This window comes from Scomber japonicus, chromosome 7 (genome assembly GCF_027409825.1).
Source record: "Scomber japonicus isolate fScoJap1 chromosome 7, fScoJap1.pri, whole genome shotgun sequence".
Lineage (NCBI taxonomy): Eukaryota > Metazoa > Chordata > Actinopteri > Scombriformes > Scombridae > Scomber > Scomber japonicus.
The window spans coordinates 9,454,725-9,473,126 of record NC_070584.1 but is presented as its reverse complement, the minus strand read 5'-3'; the positions used below and the strand labels follow the sequence as shown (position 1 = coordinate 9,473,126).

Sequence of the window (18,402 nt, the reverse complement as noted above, 5' to 3'; positions counted from 1 at the left end):
CGTCTGCCTGTCTGTGCGTCTGGCGTTTTAGTGCTTTTCAGTGGAATGATTAGTAAAATAGGCCATGTTTTTTTCGCACTGTAAAAAAATAAAGCAGAGCCATTTGACGTTCAGGCGAAACATATGGTCGAGCAATTTGTTTTACTGTTTCCCCTGGGATGTGCTCAGCTACAGATACACAATAAAAGACAACTTCTGTTAAAAAGTGAAGAAAGAGAAGAAAAAAAAACAGAACCAGACCGTTCTAAAGACCATTGTTTGGTGCTGTCTGGCGCAATGAAACACCCCTCTTTGTAGTTTTCTACCCGCACAATTGCCCCGGTGAAATTGGGTCCCCTCTTGCTGTGCTTGATGACTGTGTGTTTAGAGGCGCAACAATAGACGACTGGAAATGGCTCTGACAAATGTTCCCGCACCTTTATCCTTATCCCTACAGGTGAGAGGACGTTCAAGTGCGACCAGTGCGACGCCACCTTCAAGAGGAAGGACACGCTCAACGTTCACATCCAGGTGGTGCATGACGGCCACAAGAAGTATAAGTGCGACCTGTGTGAGAAGGCCTTTGTCACTCCCTCGGTCCTCAAGAGCCACAAGAAGGTGAATGAAAAGAGCTCGAGCTAGACAACCTCAATCATAGGCGGTGATTGCGTGCCGACTGGGGTTGTCAACCGAAATTGTTGTGTTTATTTGAAATGCAGACAGCTGAAAAATAACAGTTACTTATGAAAGCTTGCAAAACGATCTTGAAGTACTGCTCGAAACCTCAGATTAATTGCGATTGTGTCACACACTCTTGGAAATGTTGCAATTTTGGAAGAATACACTCAACCTCTTCTGCAGTTTAAAGGCAAAGTAATGGAAGCATTCCTCTAAATTGCAGTATTTAATCTGATTTTCCATCATCAATCTTCAGCCATCAAACTAAATCTAAAAGGGAAGAAATGACAGCCCGGCCATCTACTTAACCAAAATGTTTCCATTGTTTCACATCCAGCCTCGCTCCTCGCCTCTAGAAAGTGATGCGGCTAACTGTGCTAATATCTTGGACTGTCAAACCAGACATCCATCTTGACCGTTGCTGCCCATAAAGGCTTGGAATCAATTCCTATGTTGATTAGAAATGGCAGTTAGTCCATTAGCTCCGCAGGGTTTCAAAGCCCCAAACAGATCTCTCTGCAGATTATGAGCCCTAAATCTGACAATGTCCGGTGTGGTTATGGATCAAGATTGAAACCAAACAGCTTCTTGGCACACAGCAAAAGAAAATGTCTCAGAGGTTGTCTCAGAACAGTAGGGCTGAAGACAAGCCTATGAGCTGTCTCACTGCTTTCGGGCTCTGGAGGCTGCTGAGAGATCTGGCCTTGATCAAAGTCAGGTTGCCGAGGAGACGACAACTTACTGGCTGTGTTTATGCGTGCAGGGTAACCCCGCTTTTAACCATACTATTGTTGTGCAAACCATGCCTCCCAAATCATCACAAATAGTTAACACAGCCATGCTTTGTTAGCATCAAAATCTAACCACAGCTTAGTGCACATTGTCTGATTTGGCCCCATATGATGAAAATCAGAAGTTAGAGTAACTAAGTAACATTGTAAAAGCAAAACATCTCATTGGGGTTTGTTATGATCCCAGTATGAGCTTACATCCATTATTTGAACAAAATTGCTGCTTTTGAATAAGTAGCGAACTCCTCTCCAAGTCCATACAGATGTAGCCAAAAAGCCTGAGTGGTTTGAATAATTTAAATGAGATAATTTTAAATTTAGTTGCTTTTTAATCAAATGTCAGTTTAGATAGTGATGGAAAGACCTATCTGTCATCTTTAGTGGTGAATGCAATTACTTAACTTTGACATTTTATGAAAAGGTTGAAGATAACACTGAATGACTTGCGAAAAGTTGCCCTGGAAATTGTGCCGTAGAATCATTCACTTTCTTCCTTCCCTCCTCAGCCTTTCAACACAGGACAGAGCTGATCTTAGAGTTGACATCTGCTCGCCTCCCTGAACTCTCGTCACATGTGAATATGTGTCGTTGCAGCAGTTGCTCGTGTAATTGAACAGTAATGCTGCACAGCACATTTCTGGCAGTGCAGGCCCCAGATATTCACGGAACGCTCTTCTGTTACCATAAATGCTTTCTCCTCACTGAGCCGCCTTGATTTATGTTATATGAGAGGGCGTGTGTGTGTCAGCGTGTATGTGCATGCATTGTATATTTCGCACATTGTACAAGATAGTGTCATATCTGTCAGTGCTGGGCTGCAAGAACGCACGAATCACTCAAAATTACAGGGTTGGTTTTGGAGTAGTTACAGACATATGAGCCATTTAAATATAAAAACTTTTGATGATTACCTACGACTCCCAGTAAATTCCACACTTATGATTTAGAACCTGATGTTCCCCAGTGAAATTGCCTACGTTCCCCTGTGGCTATCTGTTTATGAAGGTGGAAAATGTTTTCTCTGTTGTGCAAACAACTAACTAAATAATGCAGCGTGGCTCCATCTGGGACACATGTGTTCGTATGTATGTGGATTTGTTTGTGCATGATTGTGTGTGAGTGATTGTGCATGTTTGAAACCTCACATGGATGTATGCATGTGTGTGTGTGTGTGTCTGTGTGAGCGTTTGTGTGTGTGCGCATGTGTGTGTGGATGGAGCCTTTGTAACGAAACACCCGAGGTGTCAGAGGGACACAGTGGGGTGATGGAGGAAAGGATGGGGGCCCAGAGAGGAGGTGTTCCTGTATTGTTGTACTGCTGTTGAAACTGTCGCTCTGAGTTTGAGCTTTTCAAACTCACGATTATTCTCGGGAATTTACAACAGCCCAGGAGAGGAATTCAGAGCGCACTCTTTTTCAACAAGGAAAGAGGGAAGGAGAGCAGCGAGGGGGAAGGGGTGAAGGGAAAAGGTAGAGGAGGTAGTACACCCTTTCCACATGTCCTTCTTCCCTGTTTGCATCTGCAGCCCTTATGAGTCCACAGAGCTCAACATAGCAGACTGCTGGGAGGTAAAGGGAGAAGACGGGGAGATGAATACATACGTGCACCCTGGCCTTTAGTCCCTGAAGCTTTGGACCCCGGCAAATCTGCATCATCTGTGTTCTTTGATCCTACCTTCAGGGCAGCTCAGTTGATCCATTGTCATGTGAACATGTGCATCCCCATACACTTGTTAGTGCTGCAGTATGGGGGATAATGAAATGTAGTTTTTTATTTACCCAGCCAGACAGTTCAGTTAAGAAAATGCTCCAAAGAGAGCATTTAAAGCGGAATCAAGATCCTGGAGTTACTTTCACCAAACAAAAAAGCACCAAAATCTAATTATATTTGTTTAAAGATACAGTATGATAAAGCTTAATTTTCTATTTTTGATCATTTTCTGATGAGTATCTTATATATTCTGACATTGAATCCCAGTTATCAGAGTAGATCACATTTTACTTTGTAATGCAGGAAGGATGTAAGGACGAATGTTACAAATGTTTCTCTTAACGTCATCCATATGTCTGTTTTATCATTTCCCTCCCAGACACACACGGGGGAGAAGGAGAAGATCTGCCCGTACTGTGGACAGAAGTTTGCCAGCAACGGCACGCTAAGGGTCCACATCCGCAGCCATACAGGTCAGTGGCCCTCCACAGTTCAATGCTTTAAGTCGACCTTCAGTCAGCTGCCATTACCATCACAGCAGCATCAGTGCTAGTCATGCAATCGTATCGACACGTGTCCATAGAGCTGTAAGTCATATTTGAATCATTAGCTCAGCACAAGCTCAACTCTTGCTTTAATCCCATTGAACCTGGATTCTGGATGTTGATCTAAATGTGTTGGTCTCCAAATTATCAACGGTATCATGTTGCATTAGAAACAGACCTGGTCCTCCAACATTAGGGACCACATAAATACCAGGCCTACAATTCAAACCGAATAGACGATTTCTTATTGAGAGAGAGGGCTGTTTTTTCTCCCCCAGTCAAACAGCATCGAGTGATGAACTCACCTGCTGACGTTAGAAGCTGTAGTGGCCAGGCGTAGTTAAAAATGTTCACGACGATCAATAAATATGCTGATTTTAAGAGTTCCTACATCCAAAAGTCAACTTGTAGTCAATGTAGCAAGGTCACATCCAACATGTATAAATGTTCTAACATTAAAATTCACTGCCTGCACCAGCCTTTGCACCGCCACAAAAATAGAGCCCTGGATGTTCATTAAACTGCCTTAAACTGGAAAGCTACACATTCCTGTGTGTCTCCTTACCAACAGACTGGTGCAGAGACCTGGCACGGCCACACACACACTTCTTGGCCTCTAAACTCCTTCACTCATTCTTTCTTTTCTCTCTGTCTCTCTGCCCGCTCCTGGCTGCCTCTTTTCCTCTTCGCCACTTAGGCTTCATCTCTTTTTCCCTGCCATGTTCTCATCCTATTGTTATACTCTGCTGCTGTCTTGTTGGATTGAATACAACATTTTAGTGTGTTTGCTTTCTGGAAACAAGCACACCTGCTGATGCCCTTTAAAGCTGAGGAGTTTAATCAGTAAAGCAGTCTTTCTATTGGCTGAGTGTTTTCTGAGCTTCCCATTGTATCCAGTGACAGCAATGACATCATTACCGGCTGATGTACATACCTTAGTCAGCTTCATTAGCTCCACACCCCCTTACCTTTGGATTCCACAGCACTCATCAAATTAACAATTATTTCAGCCTAAATCATTTATGTGCAGCATCCCTTCAGGTGTTGTTAAGGTTAGTGGGAACTGTTCAGAGTGTGTATGTTACTGGGCGTCAGTAAAGCAGTGTGGTGGCAGGACGATGGTCCTTTGACAAGTCTACCACACTTTGTCAACAGTCTCCTTTGTATCTGTGTGTGTGCGAGCTGTGTATGTGTGTGTTTTCGTACATGTGTATGTGTGAAGGACAAACCAACAGAAAGGGAGAATGTAAACCAGTGTGGGCCGCTGCCCAGTCTGATTGTATTTATATAGAATAAACAAAAGAGAGGAATGCTGGGGGAGGGGTGGGAGCCGAGGGGACACCTCAAAGAAAGAAAGGAGTAAAGAGAGAAAAGACCACTCCAAGAAAGCATCTAGCCGGATGACCCTTGACCCTGACTGGCTGTAAATCTGTCCCCTCATTCTATAGACTGGGATTTTTTTTTGTTTGTTGTGTTTTTGTGCGATGGTTAAAAAAACTAAAAAAACAAAAACTTTTGTGAGAAGTGTGAGTTGTTCCCTGAGCGACAGTCCTGACAAGACTCATCTTGTTCTCAAACAGTGGAGGGTAAATTTGTTGGCACACACGCCTCATGTAACTTATCTGCGGGTATGTAAATTGTGTGATAAATGTGGAATGCGTAAATCATAAAACAGACCTGTTAACGTAAGTAAGAACTTCAGAGATGGCTACTTACTCTGTCTGTAATCTCTTAAAGAAGGCCACCAGCTGAGGTGAAGCCCTTTAAATCGACAGCTTCTCTGGACGGCAGACAGGAAAGCTTGATCTTGTTTGTCTTCCTGCTTCACAGGAACAAGTCAGCATTGATTATTTACCTGCTAAACACAGAGGACTTTGTAAGGATTCCTTGGAGACTTCCTTCCCCTATCCTTTTACCATCGAACACTGAAGAGCATTATGAGAGAAATGGGCAAAGTGAGAAGCAGATTTTTTTAAATTGAAATTAGGAGCATAAATCTCTGTATATTTGTATATTTGTACTGTATATTTGGCTTGGATTTTGTTTGAGTTTAATTTGGTTTGAACATCATGCTGAGCTCACAAAATTAGTCGTAGCGCGACAGAGGCGGGCGTCTCATAGAACAGCCTTTATGAGATCACCAACAACCCATAAAGTGCGAGCTGTCAAAAACTTGGATGCGGACGCTGAAGACGTTGTGGTACTCAGTAGTCATGATGGATGTTTCTGTCATTTTCTAAATTATTCTTTTTGGCCCCGTTATGATGCAAATGCAGCCTTCTCCACATCAGAGCTCAGTGAGAGTGGATTTTCCCAACATGTGTGCCATGATGTGGTAAATAACCAAAGTGGGGTCATGAAAAATATTAATGTCAAGGGAGATGTTGACAGAACCCAGTGCCTCGGTGTCATACTGACATCATAGGACATGTCATGTTTGGGCACAATTATTAGTGTAAGCCCATGAGCTGCTTACAGCAAATCAGTGTTATATGTATTTTAACCCTTAAAAATGCTGATTTTTGCCCATGTTGTAAATACAGATTTTCCACATGTCTAATCTGGCCAGAGAATTTCTAGTATGTCTGCAGAGATTCAGCAGAGAAAGAAAAAAACTTACCAAGGAACACTTAATAATAATAATAACAACTTTATTTATATAGCACCAGTTTTCAAAGTGCTTTGACAGACAAGGCAAGGCAGCAATAATACAAAGCAACACGTCTGACATTAAGAAGGCGACAGTAGAAGACAATGAAACACAATAAGGGGCTGATAAAAGGATTAAAAGATAATAAAAAAGACATCACATTAAAGCAGGTCTGTAGAAATTAGTTTAAAGAGGTGATTTAAAATAAGTTACTGATCCTGCAAGCCTGATTTCCTCAGCCGATGGGCCCTGATGGCAAAAGCACGGTCACCATCAATAACATCAATAGTTGACTGTAACACTGTACATGTAACAGAAACGGGAACATGAGACAGAATTAAACAAAAACCAGCCAGCTGACACTTTGTGTTGAATTTAACTGGGACACTGACATGAATGAGTTGAAAGCAAAACACAGTCACCATACTGGGGATTCACTGGGATCGTCTCATCACGTTCCCAAAATTCCCCATAATGCCTCATCAAGGATATTTTTCAGCCTATAGAGGATTACATCACACAGTTACGTCACAGCAGGCATAAGACAGCATGCAAAAATGTGTAAAATCAGTGCCATACCCCTTTTATGTACTTAGGAGAGAAGTCACAATAGAAGGAGCCAGTGGCAAGTTGTTTTTGGGTTTGCACCCAGAATCACAAATCAACAAGCCCAAGTTCTCACCGACCCGTGACTCAAGGGAATTTTCATTGTCAAAGCCTATAGTCTGTTATTATCAGGTTATATGTAGTAGATGATATGCATATGGGCCAAACTTCAGTGTCTGGTTTTCCTCAGAGCCGTAAAGTAAGGGGGGTTTCTGTAACTCTTACACCACAGATGACTACAGTAGTAAAGTAGATCTCCCTTACTGTACTTAAGGCTTGTGTTACAGTTGTGCGCTACACAAAACACTTCAACATCACAAAATTGCCGCCTCTTTAATTAAGATTCTACGTGCACTTTCTGTTACCTAATTTACTCTAGATTGCTATAATTCAGATTGCTCTTTGGCACAAGATCAGAAGGTTTGGGTTTTTTTGTGTTCAAACAGGCATTTCTTAGTGAGACAACTATTAATATTCAGGTCGGCATACAGCGCAAAGTATTTTGTTCCCAATAAATGCCTACTTAATTTCTTAAACACGCACTAGCCATACCACTGGCACGAGACGGAGGTCACTAATAGTCTTGATCATGGTTTCATTTTTTATGGTAATTATACACAGCCATATTTTGATGTTTTAAAAAGCTACACATTGCAGCTTTAAGTGATTTCACAACAGAACAACTGCCCTCAAATGGACATCTGGTAGAACTCTGGAATCACTGAACCTATTAACGCACAGATGATTTTGTTTGTCTTGACTGTGGTCATGGTTACAATCTTGTAAAGTAAAATCACCATGTAGTGAATGATTATCTGTCCCTATGATGAATAGTGGCTCACTATAACGCTATATATAGCTTTAACTTCTTTTGGGTGCCGGGGCGGATGCTTTATTTGGATTGAGGATTGTGTTTTGAGACACGTGTCAGGAGTTCAGATCTGCTGCATGTGTGGTAAGGCGAGTCCGTGGTGAGGCTCGGGCACGGACTTGTCTGATACGGGTATCTTCACATGGGCGAGCTTAAGAGAATTGTTTAAGGAAGTGGAGAAATCTACCGAGACCCCCGTTATAATGGAAAGGTCAAGTGTAAAAGTTGTTGGGCGTTCCTACGGCTCATCAAAGGCAATCTCTTATCATCTCCAACACACCAATATCACATTACCTCTGTGGCCCCTGTCGGCATGTGGCACAGGGCAGATAGAAGGACAGTTGAGGGCCACTGTCTGGCTGAACTGGAGGAAGCCGGGAATTAATTTCTGATGGACAGCACTAATGTCTTTCAGACCAGAGCCCGAAGCTACAAAGCGTTCTCCATAACACGAACGCTGTGCGGCAGGCAAACGACAAAGCCGACCATCTGCTAACCAGACACACGGCCTTATGCGCACATATACAACACACAAGGGGTGCCAAACGGATCGATTAGCAGACAAGGAGTGTGAGGGCCACAGCAGGGGGCGGGGGAGACACCCGGGGTCAAAGAGATGGTGTACTGTTTCAGCACATGCTAAATCAGTTACCATCTCTACACACATAAAGCCCTGGCTCAGTGCTGCAGCCACCCCTCATAATCCCCAAACAATCTGGCTCAATCTGGAGAATAAGTGGAGGGTTTCTAGTTACAGTAACACTCAGCGGAACAGACACAAAGCCTCTCGCACGAATAACAGAGACCAACGTTGCAAAGAATGTTACTACTTAGGTTCCCTAGTAGCATTTGTTTATTTCCTGTTTCACTAAGGGATTGAGTTGCTCTTGTTTTATTCCAAGCAGGTTAAACTAGTTGAAAAGGCATGACTGTCAGACAAAAGCAGTGTTTGTTATTAAGATTGAGTAAGACATGGGATCTGTAATTGAGCAAATTTATATATGAAAGACCTCTTTTACAATATCGAATGCCATCATTTTCCCTGTTTTCCAGATGAGGCACACATGTCCAGAATCAGCGAGTGTATAGGTTAAGTAGGTGAATTGGTGTGCACTTATATCGAGCCCCTGTGTTTGCAGGGTGTGGTTGTCTGTGCTGTGTATTAACTGACAATAGCCAACTCCTGGGAGGGATATGATCCAAGCCACAGAGTACACTGGCACACTGTGCTCCGGTGCTATTAGCACACTAATGCCTTCCCCAGGACTCCCCAAGGCTAACGCGGAGCCTTAACCCGATACCACACATGCTACATAAGACATAGGATTTACTCTCCTCTGTCTCAAAACACATCTGGGATTCAGATTTTCCTGTTTGTCAACAAAAGGCCTCCTAGAGGTTGAAATTGCACAGGAGGGGATTTTAGGATAGAATTGTGAGCTGCCCTGTGCACATGTTTTGGTATGTGTAATCAGGCCACATATGTCACGTTAACCCTTTCCACACTGACGCAAGGTTACACGTTTTATTACTTTGTGTCACGGTGCTCCTCCTTGTGCTCCTCTGAAGCCCTCTTGTGGGGGGTTTACGGTGGGTTTAGACCCCGACGTGTGTACTGTCAGCTACATCACCGCCGTCGTAGCTTATCTGCTGAAAGACACACTTCATGGGCTGTGAATCATTTGAAAAAAATCAAGTCTAAAAAAAGATGGATTCAAATGAGTAGATAGACTCCACATACAGTTACATGAGTGTATCTTGCCAGTCCCATCAAGATAAAGACAACATGAAAAACTGGCAGCAATATTCAAATGTGTAATTTCCATATACACAAACATATTGGCTTCTACCACCATATTAGTCAGCATAAATGTCTGAATATCCTTAATATTTAATGTATTAACCATGGCTATTAATATTTACTTTATACCTCAATGAATCTTTCACATCTTGGCTGCGTAACCAGACTTGGACCTGCTGTAAGAAACAGAAGAGAAATATCCCTCTAACACTTGTGTTTATAGCAGTGGGATAATATTACTCCTCTCATATATTCCCCAGATGGATTTTCTGATTTAATAAGCATCTTTGGGTTTTGAATCCCAAGGAAACACAGCTAATTAACCTTATTACTTAAAGGGGCAAAACATCTCCCCCATCAATAAAATGACTCGCTTGCCTGTTCAACAATTAGTCACTGAAGAGAGATTACGTTGCTATTAAGACATTAGATCGTTGTGCTCCAACAGTATCTATTTTTAGGGTATCATTTAAGTCTACTGAATACGCTTTCAGGGATATAGATGAATTCAGAAGAGAGTCATCTTTATTTCATGAGGACGGGGACTCAAGATATAGACCATTTCATGTTGGATTCCTTGATCTCTTTTCAGTGTTCTGGACACAGGAGGTTGATTAAGTTGGTACTAGTTTCCTGATTAAAAGTGCAGCTATGCAATAAATTAAGCAATTATTCAACCCAGAATATTTTCTTGTCTGTTTCATACTGTATTTTCTTGTCTGAGACTTTCATTTCAGTGCAGCTCTATAGGTTACCTCATATCCTTTTTATAGATTAGTAATCAACAGTGGAGCTCCTATCTGGCCTGTGGATCAGCACACTGTAAACAGATCCATGTGCCAGTGGACCGTTTGACTGACAGCCTGTCACTTTCTCTTTGTCATCATCGGTGTGCGCTCAGATAGGATCTGTAGGAGTTCGGCTGGACTGCTTTTGATCCAGCTGGGAGGAGCCGCATTGCCTCTGATGTGTTCCTAAACTGTTGGCCAGTCGTTGCTCTGATAGCAAGCCATGAATCCTGGCCAACACAAACGTTTGCTCCGCAGTGGATAGCTAAATGACTGGTTCACAGTGAATATCTGTTCTACCAGTAGCCGGGTCAAATGTGTGTTAAAGCATGTCAGGAGCAACGCTTACAGGAAGTGACAGGACAGAGGTGATGTAGCAGCGCACACACCTGAACTATCTGTGAGGCAGGACATCACATGCTAGCCATGATACATTAATATGCATATTTTTTTTGTATGTTTCTCTGTGTTGAGTGTGTCTTCCTGTTTGATCGAATTGAAAGTTTAAATCTATTTGCTACACTATTAGTCTTACAAGTGAATGATGTGGTCTCATGCACACTGACGGTGTTTTGTTCCCTAGGTGAGCGTCCATACCAGTGCCCCTATTGTGACAAAGCATTCAGCAAGAACGACGGCCTGAAGATGCACATTCGCACACACACTCGAGTAAGTTCTCACCATTTCTTATTGTCATTTCAGGCCAGCTGTTTTATATTCTCCACTCCGCTACTAATTGCTATTCCACTGTGTACTAAGAATTATATTTTTCTTACATTAACAGTCATAATTTTACCTTTCACAATGAATACACTTCTCTTTTTTTTACACTTGGATTGGATATAATATAGGTAATTTGGATATATCCTCTGGTGCATTGCATTAAGTGCCGATGTGTGCTTCCTAAAACACAGTTGTGGTTGTGGTTGTAGTGAAAAGTATTTTTACTACACAACTATTTACTTGTGTGTGTTTGTGTGTGTGGATGAATGGTTTTTGTTTTGTTTCTGGCACATGCTGCGGTGACATTATTACATATCTACTGAAGTGATAAAAGCATTGGGATGGTTATCCAGACGAAGCATCCCCAAATACCCCCGTACGCTCCTTTCTCACAAAAGACACTTTGACATGTCACAGTAGGAAAAACAGATGTAAATAATACACTTAATGACGGCTGAATTCCATTTAGCTGCTTCAGTTTCAGCATCCTGGTTGCGCAATTTGGCTCACTCTCTCACTGTCGCAGTTTATTGGGACACTTGAACAGAGCCGAGCCATCGTTAGTGTTATTAGTAACACCTGTGTTTTCCCTGCTGCGACAAATCAAAACGTCTGCTGTGAAAAAAGACAGGCCATGAACACTTAAATGTGTTGCTTTTAATGTTTTATTGTGTTCCAATTTCACAGCTGGAGTTTTGCTTGATTTTGATTAATTATGAAATTCAAAAAAACAGTCCTAACCCTTCCAAGTTTAATCTCTGTTTGTATTTAGCTCCTTTTTCTGTCATTTCATTAACTGTTCTTTTTACATTCTGGACTTTTTTTTGTGTGTTAATCTTTGCTTGAGTGTGAAGAGCACTGACTGAATCTAAATCTCCTTCCCAAATCTAGAGTAGGGATGACTAAGCCAAACAGCTGTCCAATGTGCTTTTTTTTTTTTTACAACCACAGAAAGTAAATAAAATCTGTGAGAGCAACATGCATGACGTCTACTTAATAGTAGTGAGCGATGGTGCATATATAAACTTTCACGCAGGATACACAGATGAGAGAAAAAAGACAAGACAGTGAACGGGTGCATGAGACAGAGAAAATGAAAAAAGCGAATCAATCCCAGGTGTCCCTCTGACTTTATCTTTCAATCTGGATGCTACGCTTCCGATTTTCCATTTAGCTTTTGTCTTTCTTCCAGTGTGCATAAAAAAATTCTCACACACACCTTCACCTTACAAATGTGACACTCCCTTACACATTTAATCATGAGGTAATTCCCACACTCACAGGTTCTTTCATAAAGCAGCAGCTAGTCATACACAGACATGAAATATATTACAAATACAGACAGAAGAGAAAATAAGATGAATGGTCACCCACTTTTTACTGCTTTATAAACGGGGAGCAGCTGACTCAGTGGACAACTGTTTACACTCAGAAGACATAGCAAACATTGTTTTAAAGGCCTGAACATATAAATATAAAAATGAGTAACAGTCTTGTGCTACTTGGACGTCATGATGTCATTTCCTGGGTTAGGACGTTGCTCGTTTCCCCGCATCACTTCTCTGCGCATTCAAGTTCTCCATGAGCTCGCTGCACGCATCTGGATGTGTGTGTGTCGGTGTCATGTTTGATGAATGAAACTTAATATGTATTTCATCATACATTTCCATCATCAGTTCCTACAGCTATGAGTGTGACAGTAGGGTCCTGTCAGCACTGTTAATATCAAAGATTTGTTCCCCTTTTAATACAGTCCAGAGCACAGCGCTCTGCTCTTACATCGTGTCGATAATGGAGGTATTCTACCCAGGTTGACGTCTCTTCAGTAGAAACAGACAGGTATAATTTCCTTGCGAGCTGCTGATTAAACTGACTGATGTTTTGTTCCTAATGTTCCCAGATCTGCCTTTGCTCACAGCGGCCTGAAATATGGGCTGAACAGTTACAAACAGCAGAGCCAGATGAAGTCACCACGCAGCGAAACGAATGTCATTTGGCTAAAGGAGCCGCCGTTCACTGTTAATGTACAGATGACTCGGGATGGATGTGTTTGTAGTTTGTGTGTTTATACCACAAACCACATCATCAGCAAGTCGAATGAAACACATTTAATGCTGAATCTGAACTGCTGACTTTCTGAAAATAAGGAGATTTTCAATAATGTTGTTTTGATCTGGGATGCAAATGGATGTGGCTGCGTGCTGTCTAATAACAAACACACTGTTTTATGTGAAGCCTTCCATATTTTGTTCTTGGCCATGAAAGCAGACTGTTTGAGTGTTTGACTAGCACATCTTAAAACTTTGAGAGGTTTAGCCTTTTTTCATAATTTAATAAAGTAGCTGTTTGTGTTAGGGTAGTTGTTTAAAAAAAAAAGGATCAGTTTGGATGATTAAGAATGAACTAATTTCATTTACACTAATTTTGCTTTTGGAGGGGTGCCATTGAACTAATAATAAAATAATCACAGTCAGAGTTGCACTTTGAAAAGGAAAGTCTTATGATCTTGATATCGTCAGCATGGCTCACTCGTTTCCTTCGTTTTGTGAATCAAACACAACAGATCAACAGCCTAACATACTGAGAGCAAAAGGGCAAAACATAGATCACAGTGACAGTGGAGTTTAGTCATGACCCAATTTAAGTTCAAGTCTTTTTTCATCATCAAATCTGTTTACTGCATTTTAAACTCAACAATCATTGAAATACTTTGTGTTTGATTCAAATAATAGAAACACTATAAAACAAAGACGCAGCCAAAAAGTGAGAAGAACCTGTGTCGTGGCAAATGAGCTCAGGATGACAGAAATTGCATATTCATGTCATGATTTTTCAATTATTATTTAAAGTTGCACATTCCTATAAAGAAAATAGCTTTCTTTATGGCTTCAGCACCCATAAAACTGTCTAATGATCTAACAGAGACTGTAGTAACTCTGCTTCCCATCATTGAAATGAAATGAATTGAATCTATTACATGAGAATATCTGGATGATTCCTCAGTTTTCATTCAGCACCTACAGCAAGGAAATGATCATTCTCAGAGAATCAGCTAACAACAGTCAATATCGTTCACACTTTATATGAAAGGGCATCCTGACAACTGCACGAGAGATGCACCCTGAAGCCTGTGAGAGTGCAACCACTTCCTGATGGCACGCTGCTTTACAAATATCCACATATTGAACAGGACACATGAGAAGTGAGGCTCTCTCTCCAAGTAAATAAACACGACTCATTTATAAATTTGCTGTTTGTAGATAGTGGTCGGATTCAGAAGAAAAGGTCAGGTTAAAAGTCAAAGGATGAACAGCTGCTGAAGAGTGAAGGTCATCAGGTACAGATGTTCGATGTTACCGGGGTCATAGCGATGCATTCTGGGTACACCACATCACCTAAGTCCATCCATGTGTTGCTTGACCTTTGAACTTTGATCCCCCATAGTTTTTTTTTCTTTGTCATACAAGAACTATTCTTCCCTTATGGAGAAGGAATTCTTTACTGGGAGAAATGATCCTTGGAGGCAGGTTTCTCTCTCTCACACACACTCACACACACACACACACACACTCACGCCAAGTTGTTTTCCAATGCTCCTTGTTATTCTGTCAAATGCACACAAACAGTTGCATACTTAAATCCCCTCACACACACACGAACACACACATGCGCCCGCTCACACACGCACATGCAGTGAACCTGATCTTTACCTCCTTTTGTATCCTGTTGTCAGTGGGCACTCCTTGCCCCGCCCACTTGATAGCGCCTTTCCCAGGACCCTTACTTCCTGCATTCACCCTGTTCCCATGACAACTAAGCTTTAAATGGGTAGAGCCTTTGCTATCAGCCAGACTTGTCAAAAACAGCTTTCCAAAGGGTGACACTGGGAACCAACTCCCATTTATCTCCATGCTTCTTAGTCTTTTAGGTGTCACCGCTTTTTCCCCTCGGATTTTAGGACACACCTTCTTTTCAAGGTTGTCCGCCTTATTTGAACGCGCACACACACTCATATTTAGAGTTTTTGTGAAAACACACCCACATCGAGATAGCTGCTTTGACTGACACTGAGACAGTCCTCCAAAAGGCACAGAGGAAATGTTCTTTGGTAAACTGATGAGGTGTGGAGACAGAGGAGTGATATTCTACAGCCCCACAGTGCCAGTGCACTGATACATGTTCAAAGGGATTTTCTCTGGTGTGTTTTCCTTACTCTCTTAAGGAATCCATGTGTTTTTGATGGCCCCTATGCCGGTCATTTCCTCCCTACTGCAGGGGCTGTACACTCTTTCATTTCATATCTTCACAAACTCACAGGGCGAACACTTGGGGTGTGAGGTGAGAGGGTATCAGTGTGTGAACGTGTGTGTGTGTGTGTGTGTGTGTTAAAGGAATATTTCCACATCTTCTAGTGTTTTCCACCGCGCCGTACATGTCTGTTTGCTTTTCTCGGTTAGCGTGTGTGTCATTACGCTTGAATGTACCTCGGAGTACTACGGACTCCAGGTTGCGTCCATATGTGAACAAACTGGGGAAAGTAGCGCTTTATGTGTTGTTCTGCTGCCCGCTGATAGATTAAGTGGCCCTCTTTAAATTCGGTGTGTGTGTCTGTGTGTCGCTGCAGGAGAAGCCGTATAAGTGCAGCGAGTGTAACAAGGCCTTCAGTCAGAAAAGAGGACTGGACGAGCACATGAGGACCCACACAGGAGAGAAACCCTTCCAGTGCGATGTGAGTATCCAACCGCCTCCACCTCTAAAGGATCAACCAGCCACTGTCTTCTTTCACTCTCTTCATTCTTGCATGTATTTGCCTGTGTGTGTGTGTGTGTGTGTGTGTGTGTGTGTGTGTGTGTGTGTGTGTGTGTGTGTGTGATGGCGCTCTGGCACCAGGCCAGATAGGCAGATAGTGATCTTGCTTCTCTGGAGGGGTAGAGTGGGCTGATCTCACGTAAACACATTGAGAGGATCAGAGGGAGAAATTACCGTCTGCTTATAATACTGCAGGAGTAATAATTATTCTCAGAGACTGGGGAGGGAACACGCAAGAGAAGATGTCATCCATGTTTGGAACAAACTTCTTCGATGCTGTGTTTAATCGCCTTTTTTTAAAAAAAAAAAAATTGGAAACATAAGGCAGCTCCCTATATTTTTTTTTTCTTCATTTGGAAAGCCGCAACAGTATCTTCAAAATCTCTTAAATCCCAAATTCCATCTAACTCTCACAACTTTTTAATGTGATGAATAAATATGAAGAATCAGTTCCAAGATTTGCTGTATCTGAAGCTACTACAAAGGATTCTGAGCAATGAGACACCTTTCTAAAAGAATTAACATTACATTGTTTGTATTACACTTGACAGTCATGAATAATAGTTTTATATCGTAACTCAAGATTCCAAGTATCTTTTAATTCTTTGATGATCATCAAAAACCAATCCTGGGTCTAATCCATCATCCGAATTCTCCGATTCTCACTCGGGATGTGCCCAGGGAGTCGTCTATAGTTGTTGTTGAAGACCACAAAATCAGAATCCTATTCATTGTCAGCGAAGCATCACCAGAGAGTGTCTTTACAGCAGCATCCAACATTCATCTGGATTCTTTTTACCCAGCTTTGGAAGAGACATTTTCATGTAAATAATTCTACGCAAAAACTATTAAAGATAATAGAAATAACATGTGGATTTAATTTTTGGGGTGGATTTTTGAGTCAGACAAAAGGATCGCACAGCTCCAGGAACGTTTTCCAGCAGAGCTACAGGGCTCTATAAGCTGCGTCTGTCATAACAGCATTAAAAAATGTTGTAGAAGCATCCAGTAACATCTGGGTTACGATGAGACGGGGAGGCCCCTCTCTCATCGGTTTCTGTCACTGTTTCACTCTGCGTAATATTTTACTGACACTGGATGGGATTTGTAGGTTGTTTGAACTACATTTAATTCCACTTGGATAGTAAGACTAGAACATGATAGCACATCCATGAGAGCATCTTAAAGTATGTGAAAAACTAATGATAGGCTCTAGAGTTATATTAGTAGTGTAAGATAGGCTTGAGTGAAGTGAACCAACTTGGAGCCACATAATGTTTGGAATTCAGAAATAGCTGCTATTTCTCGCCCCGCACATGTAAACTGTGATTTTCTGCATGTAATTCATTGCACTGAAGTTCTCCACAGATGGAGTGAGAAGGACACATGCTGTGACTCTCGAAGCGGCGTGTTGAACTGCAGCTGAACACCAGCCAGTGGCGGATTACTATGATTGATAGAGGACGATGGAGTCATTTGTACAGTGTAAAATGGCTCATTTATGATGGATGTTAAGTTTCATGCATTCCCTCCCGCTACTGGTAGAAAAAAAGAAGAAAATTGGAAAAAACTGGATTTCTGTCGCTGAGGTCCGCCCTGTGTGATTTACAAATCATTCAGCGCCTCCAGCTGTGCCTGTGATAAGGCTTTACAGCTTGAAATGATAACAACTATACATTAAGCAGATGATTTTTGGTAAACAAGAAAATCTGTGTGTACTTTAAATATAATGATTCAAATTCTCCATTTTTTTGTTTTGTAGGTGTGTGACCTGTCGTTCAGCTTGAAGAAGATGCTCAGTAGGCACAAGCTCACACACAACCCTAACCGACCCATGGCAGAGTGCCAGCTGTGCCACAAGAAGTTCACCAGGAACGACTACCTCAAAGTACATATGGAGAACGTCCACGGGGAAACAGAAAGCTAGAGCCAATTATGGAAGCACTGACCGAAAATGATATCTGATTCCTGAGATAAAGTTCAGTCTCATGCTTCCATGTGGCCAGTTTGGCCTTTACATACAGTACACGCAGATGGTTAGATAGCAGAAATTTTGCTAATAAAAATACACACATGTAGGATATGGAAAACATTAGGTTGAGAATTTTGAAATTGAGACATAGACTGTACATTTGTAATTTTTTTGTCATACTGTTTAGATATTGTTTTGAATATTGAAACAAACAAAATTCCAGATCTGTTTGATCTGCCTCCAGAGCCGCCGGGTCTGCTCACCGGGCATGGAGGAAATTAAATGTTGTGACATTTCACTTGTAGACCTTCTAACCAGTGTTACTGTTCATACTGTTACAGCCTGACCTCTTCCACTGTAGTATTTACTGACCAATACCTTACTGTACATTTGTGGCCAGTTGCCATACATCAAAAAAAAAAAAAACTTGTGACCAAAGACCTTTACATGCACTTTTTTTGTTTTAACTGCATTTTGC

The 18,402-nt window shown here is 41.7% G+C and overlaps 1 protein-coding gene across 1 annotated transcript in view; it reads left to right on the top strand.

Annotated features, from left to right (window-relative positions):
* prdm5 (PR domain containing 5) overlaps positions 1-18,063 on the top strand; it is a 28,590-nt gene extending 10,527 nt beyond the window's left edge. Inside the window, exons 11-14 of the mRNA XM_053322522.1 lie at positions 437-597; positions 3,539-3,632; positions 11,004-11,089; positions 17,715-18,063. Coding sequence (XP_053178497.1) covers positions 437-597; positions 3,539-3,632; positions 11,004-11,089; positions 17,715-17,879 — 506 coding nt within the window. The 3' untranslated portion in view covers positions 17,880-18,063. The remainder of the gene's footprint in view (positions 1-436; positions 598-3,538; positions 3,633-11,003; positions 11,090-17,714) is intronic.
* Positions 18,064-18,402: the final 339 nt, after the last annotated feature.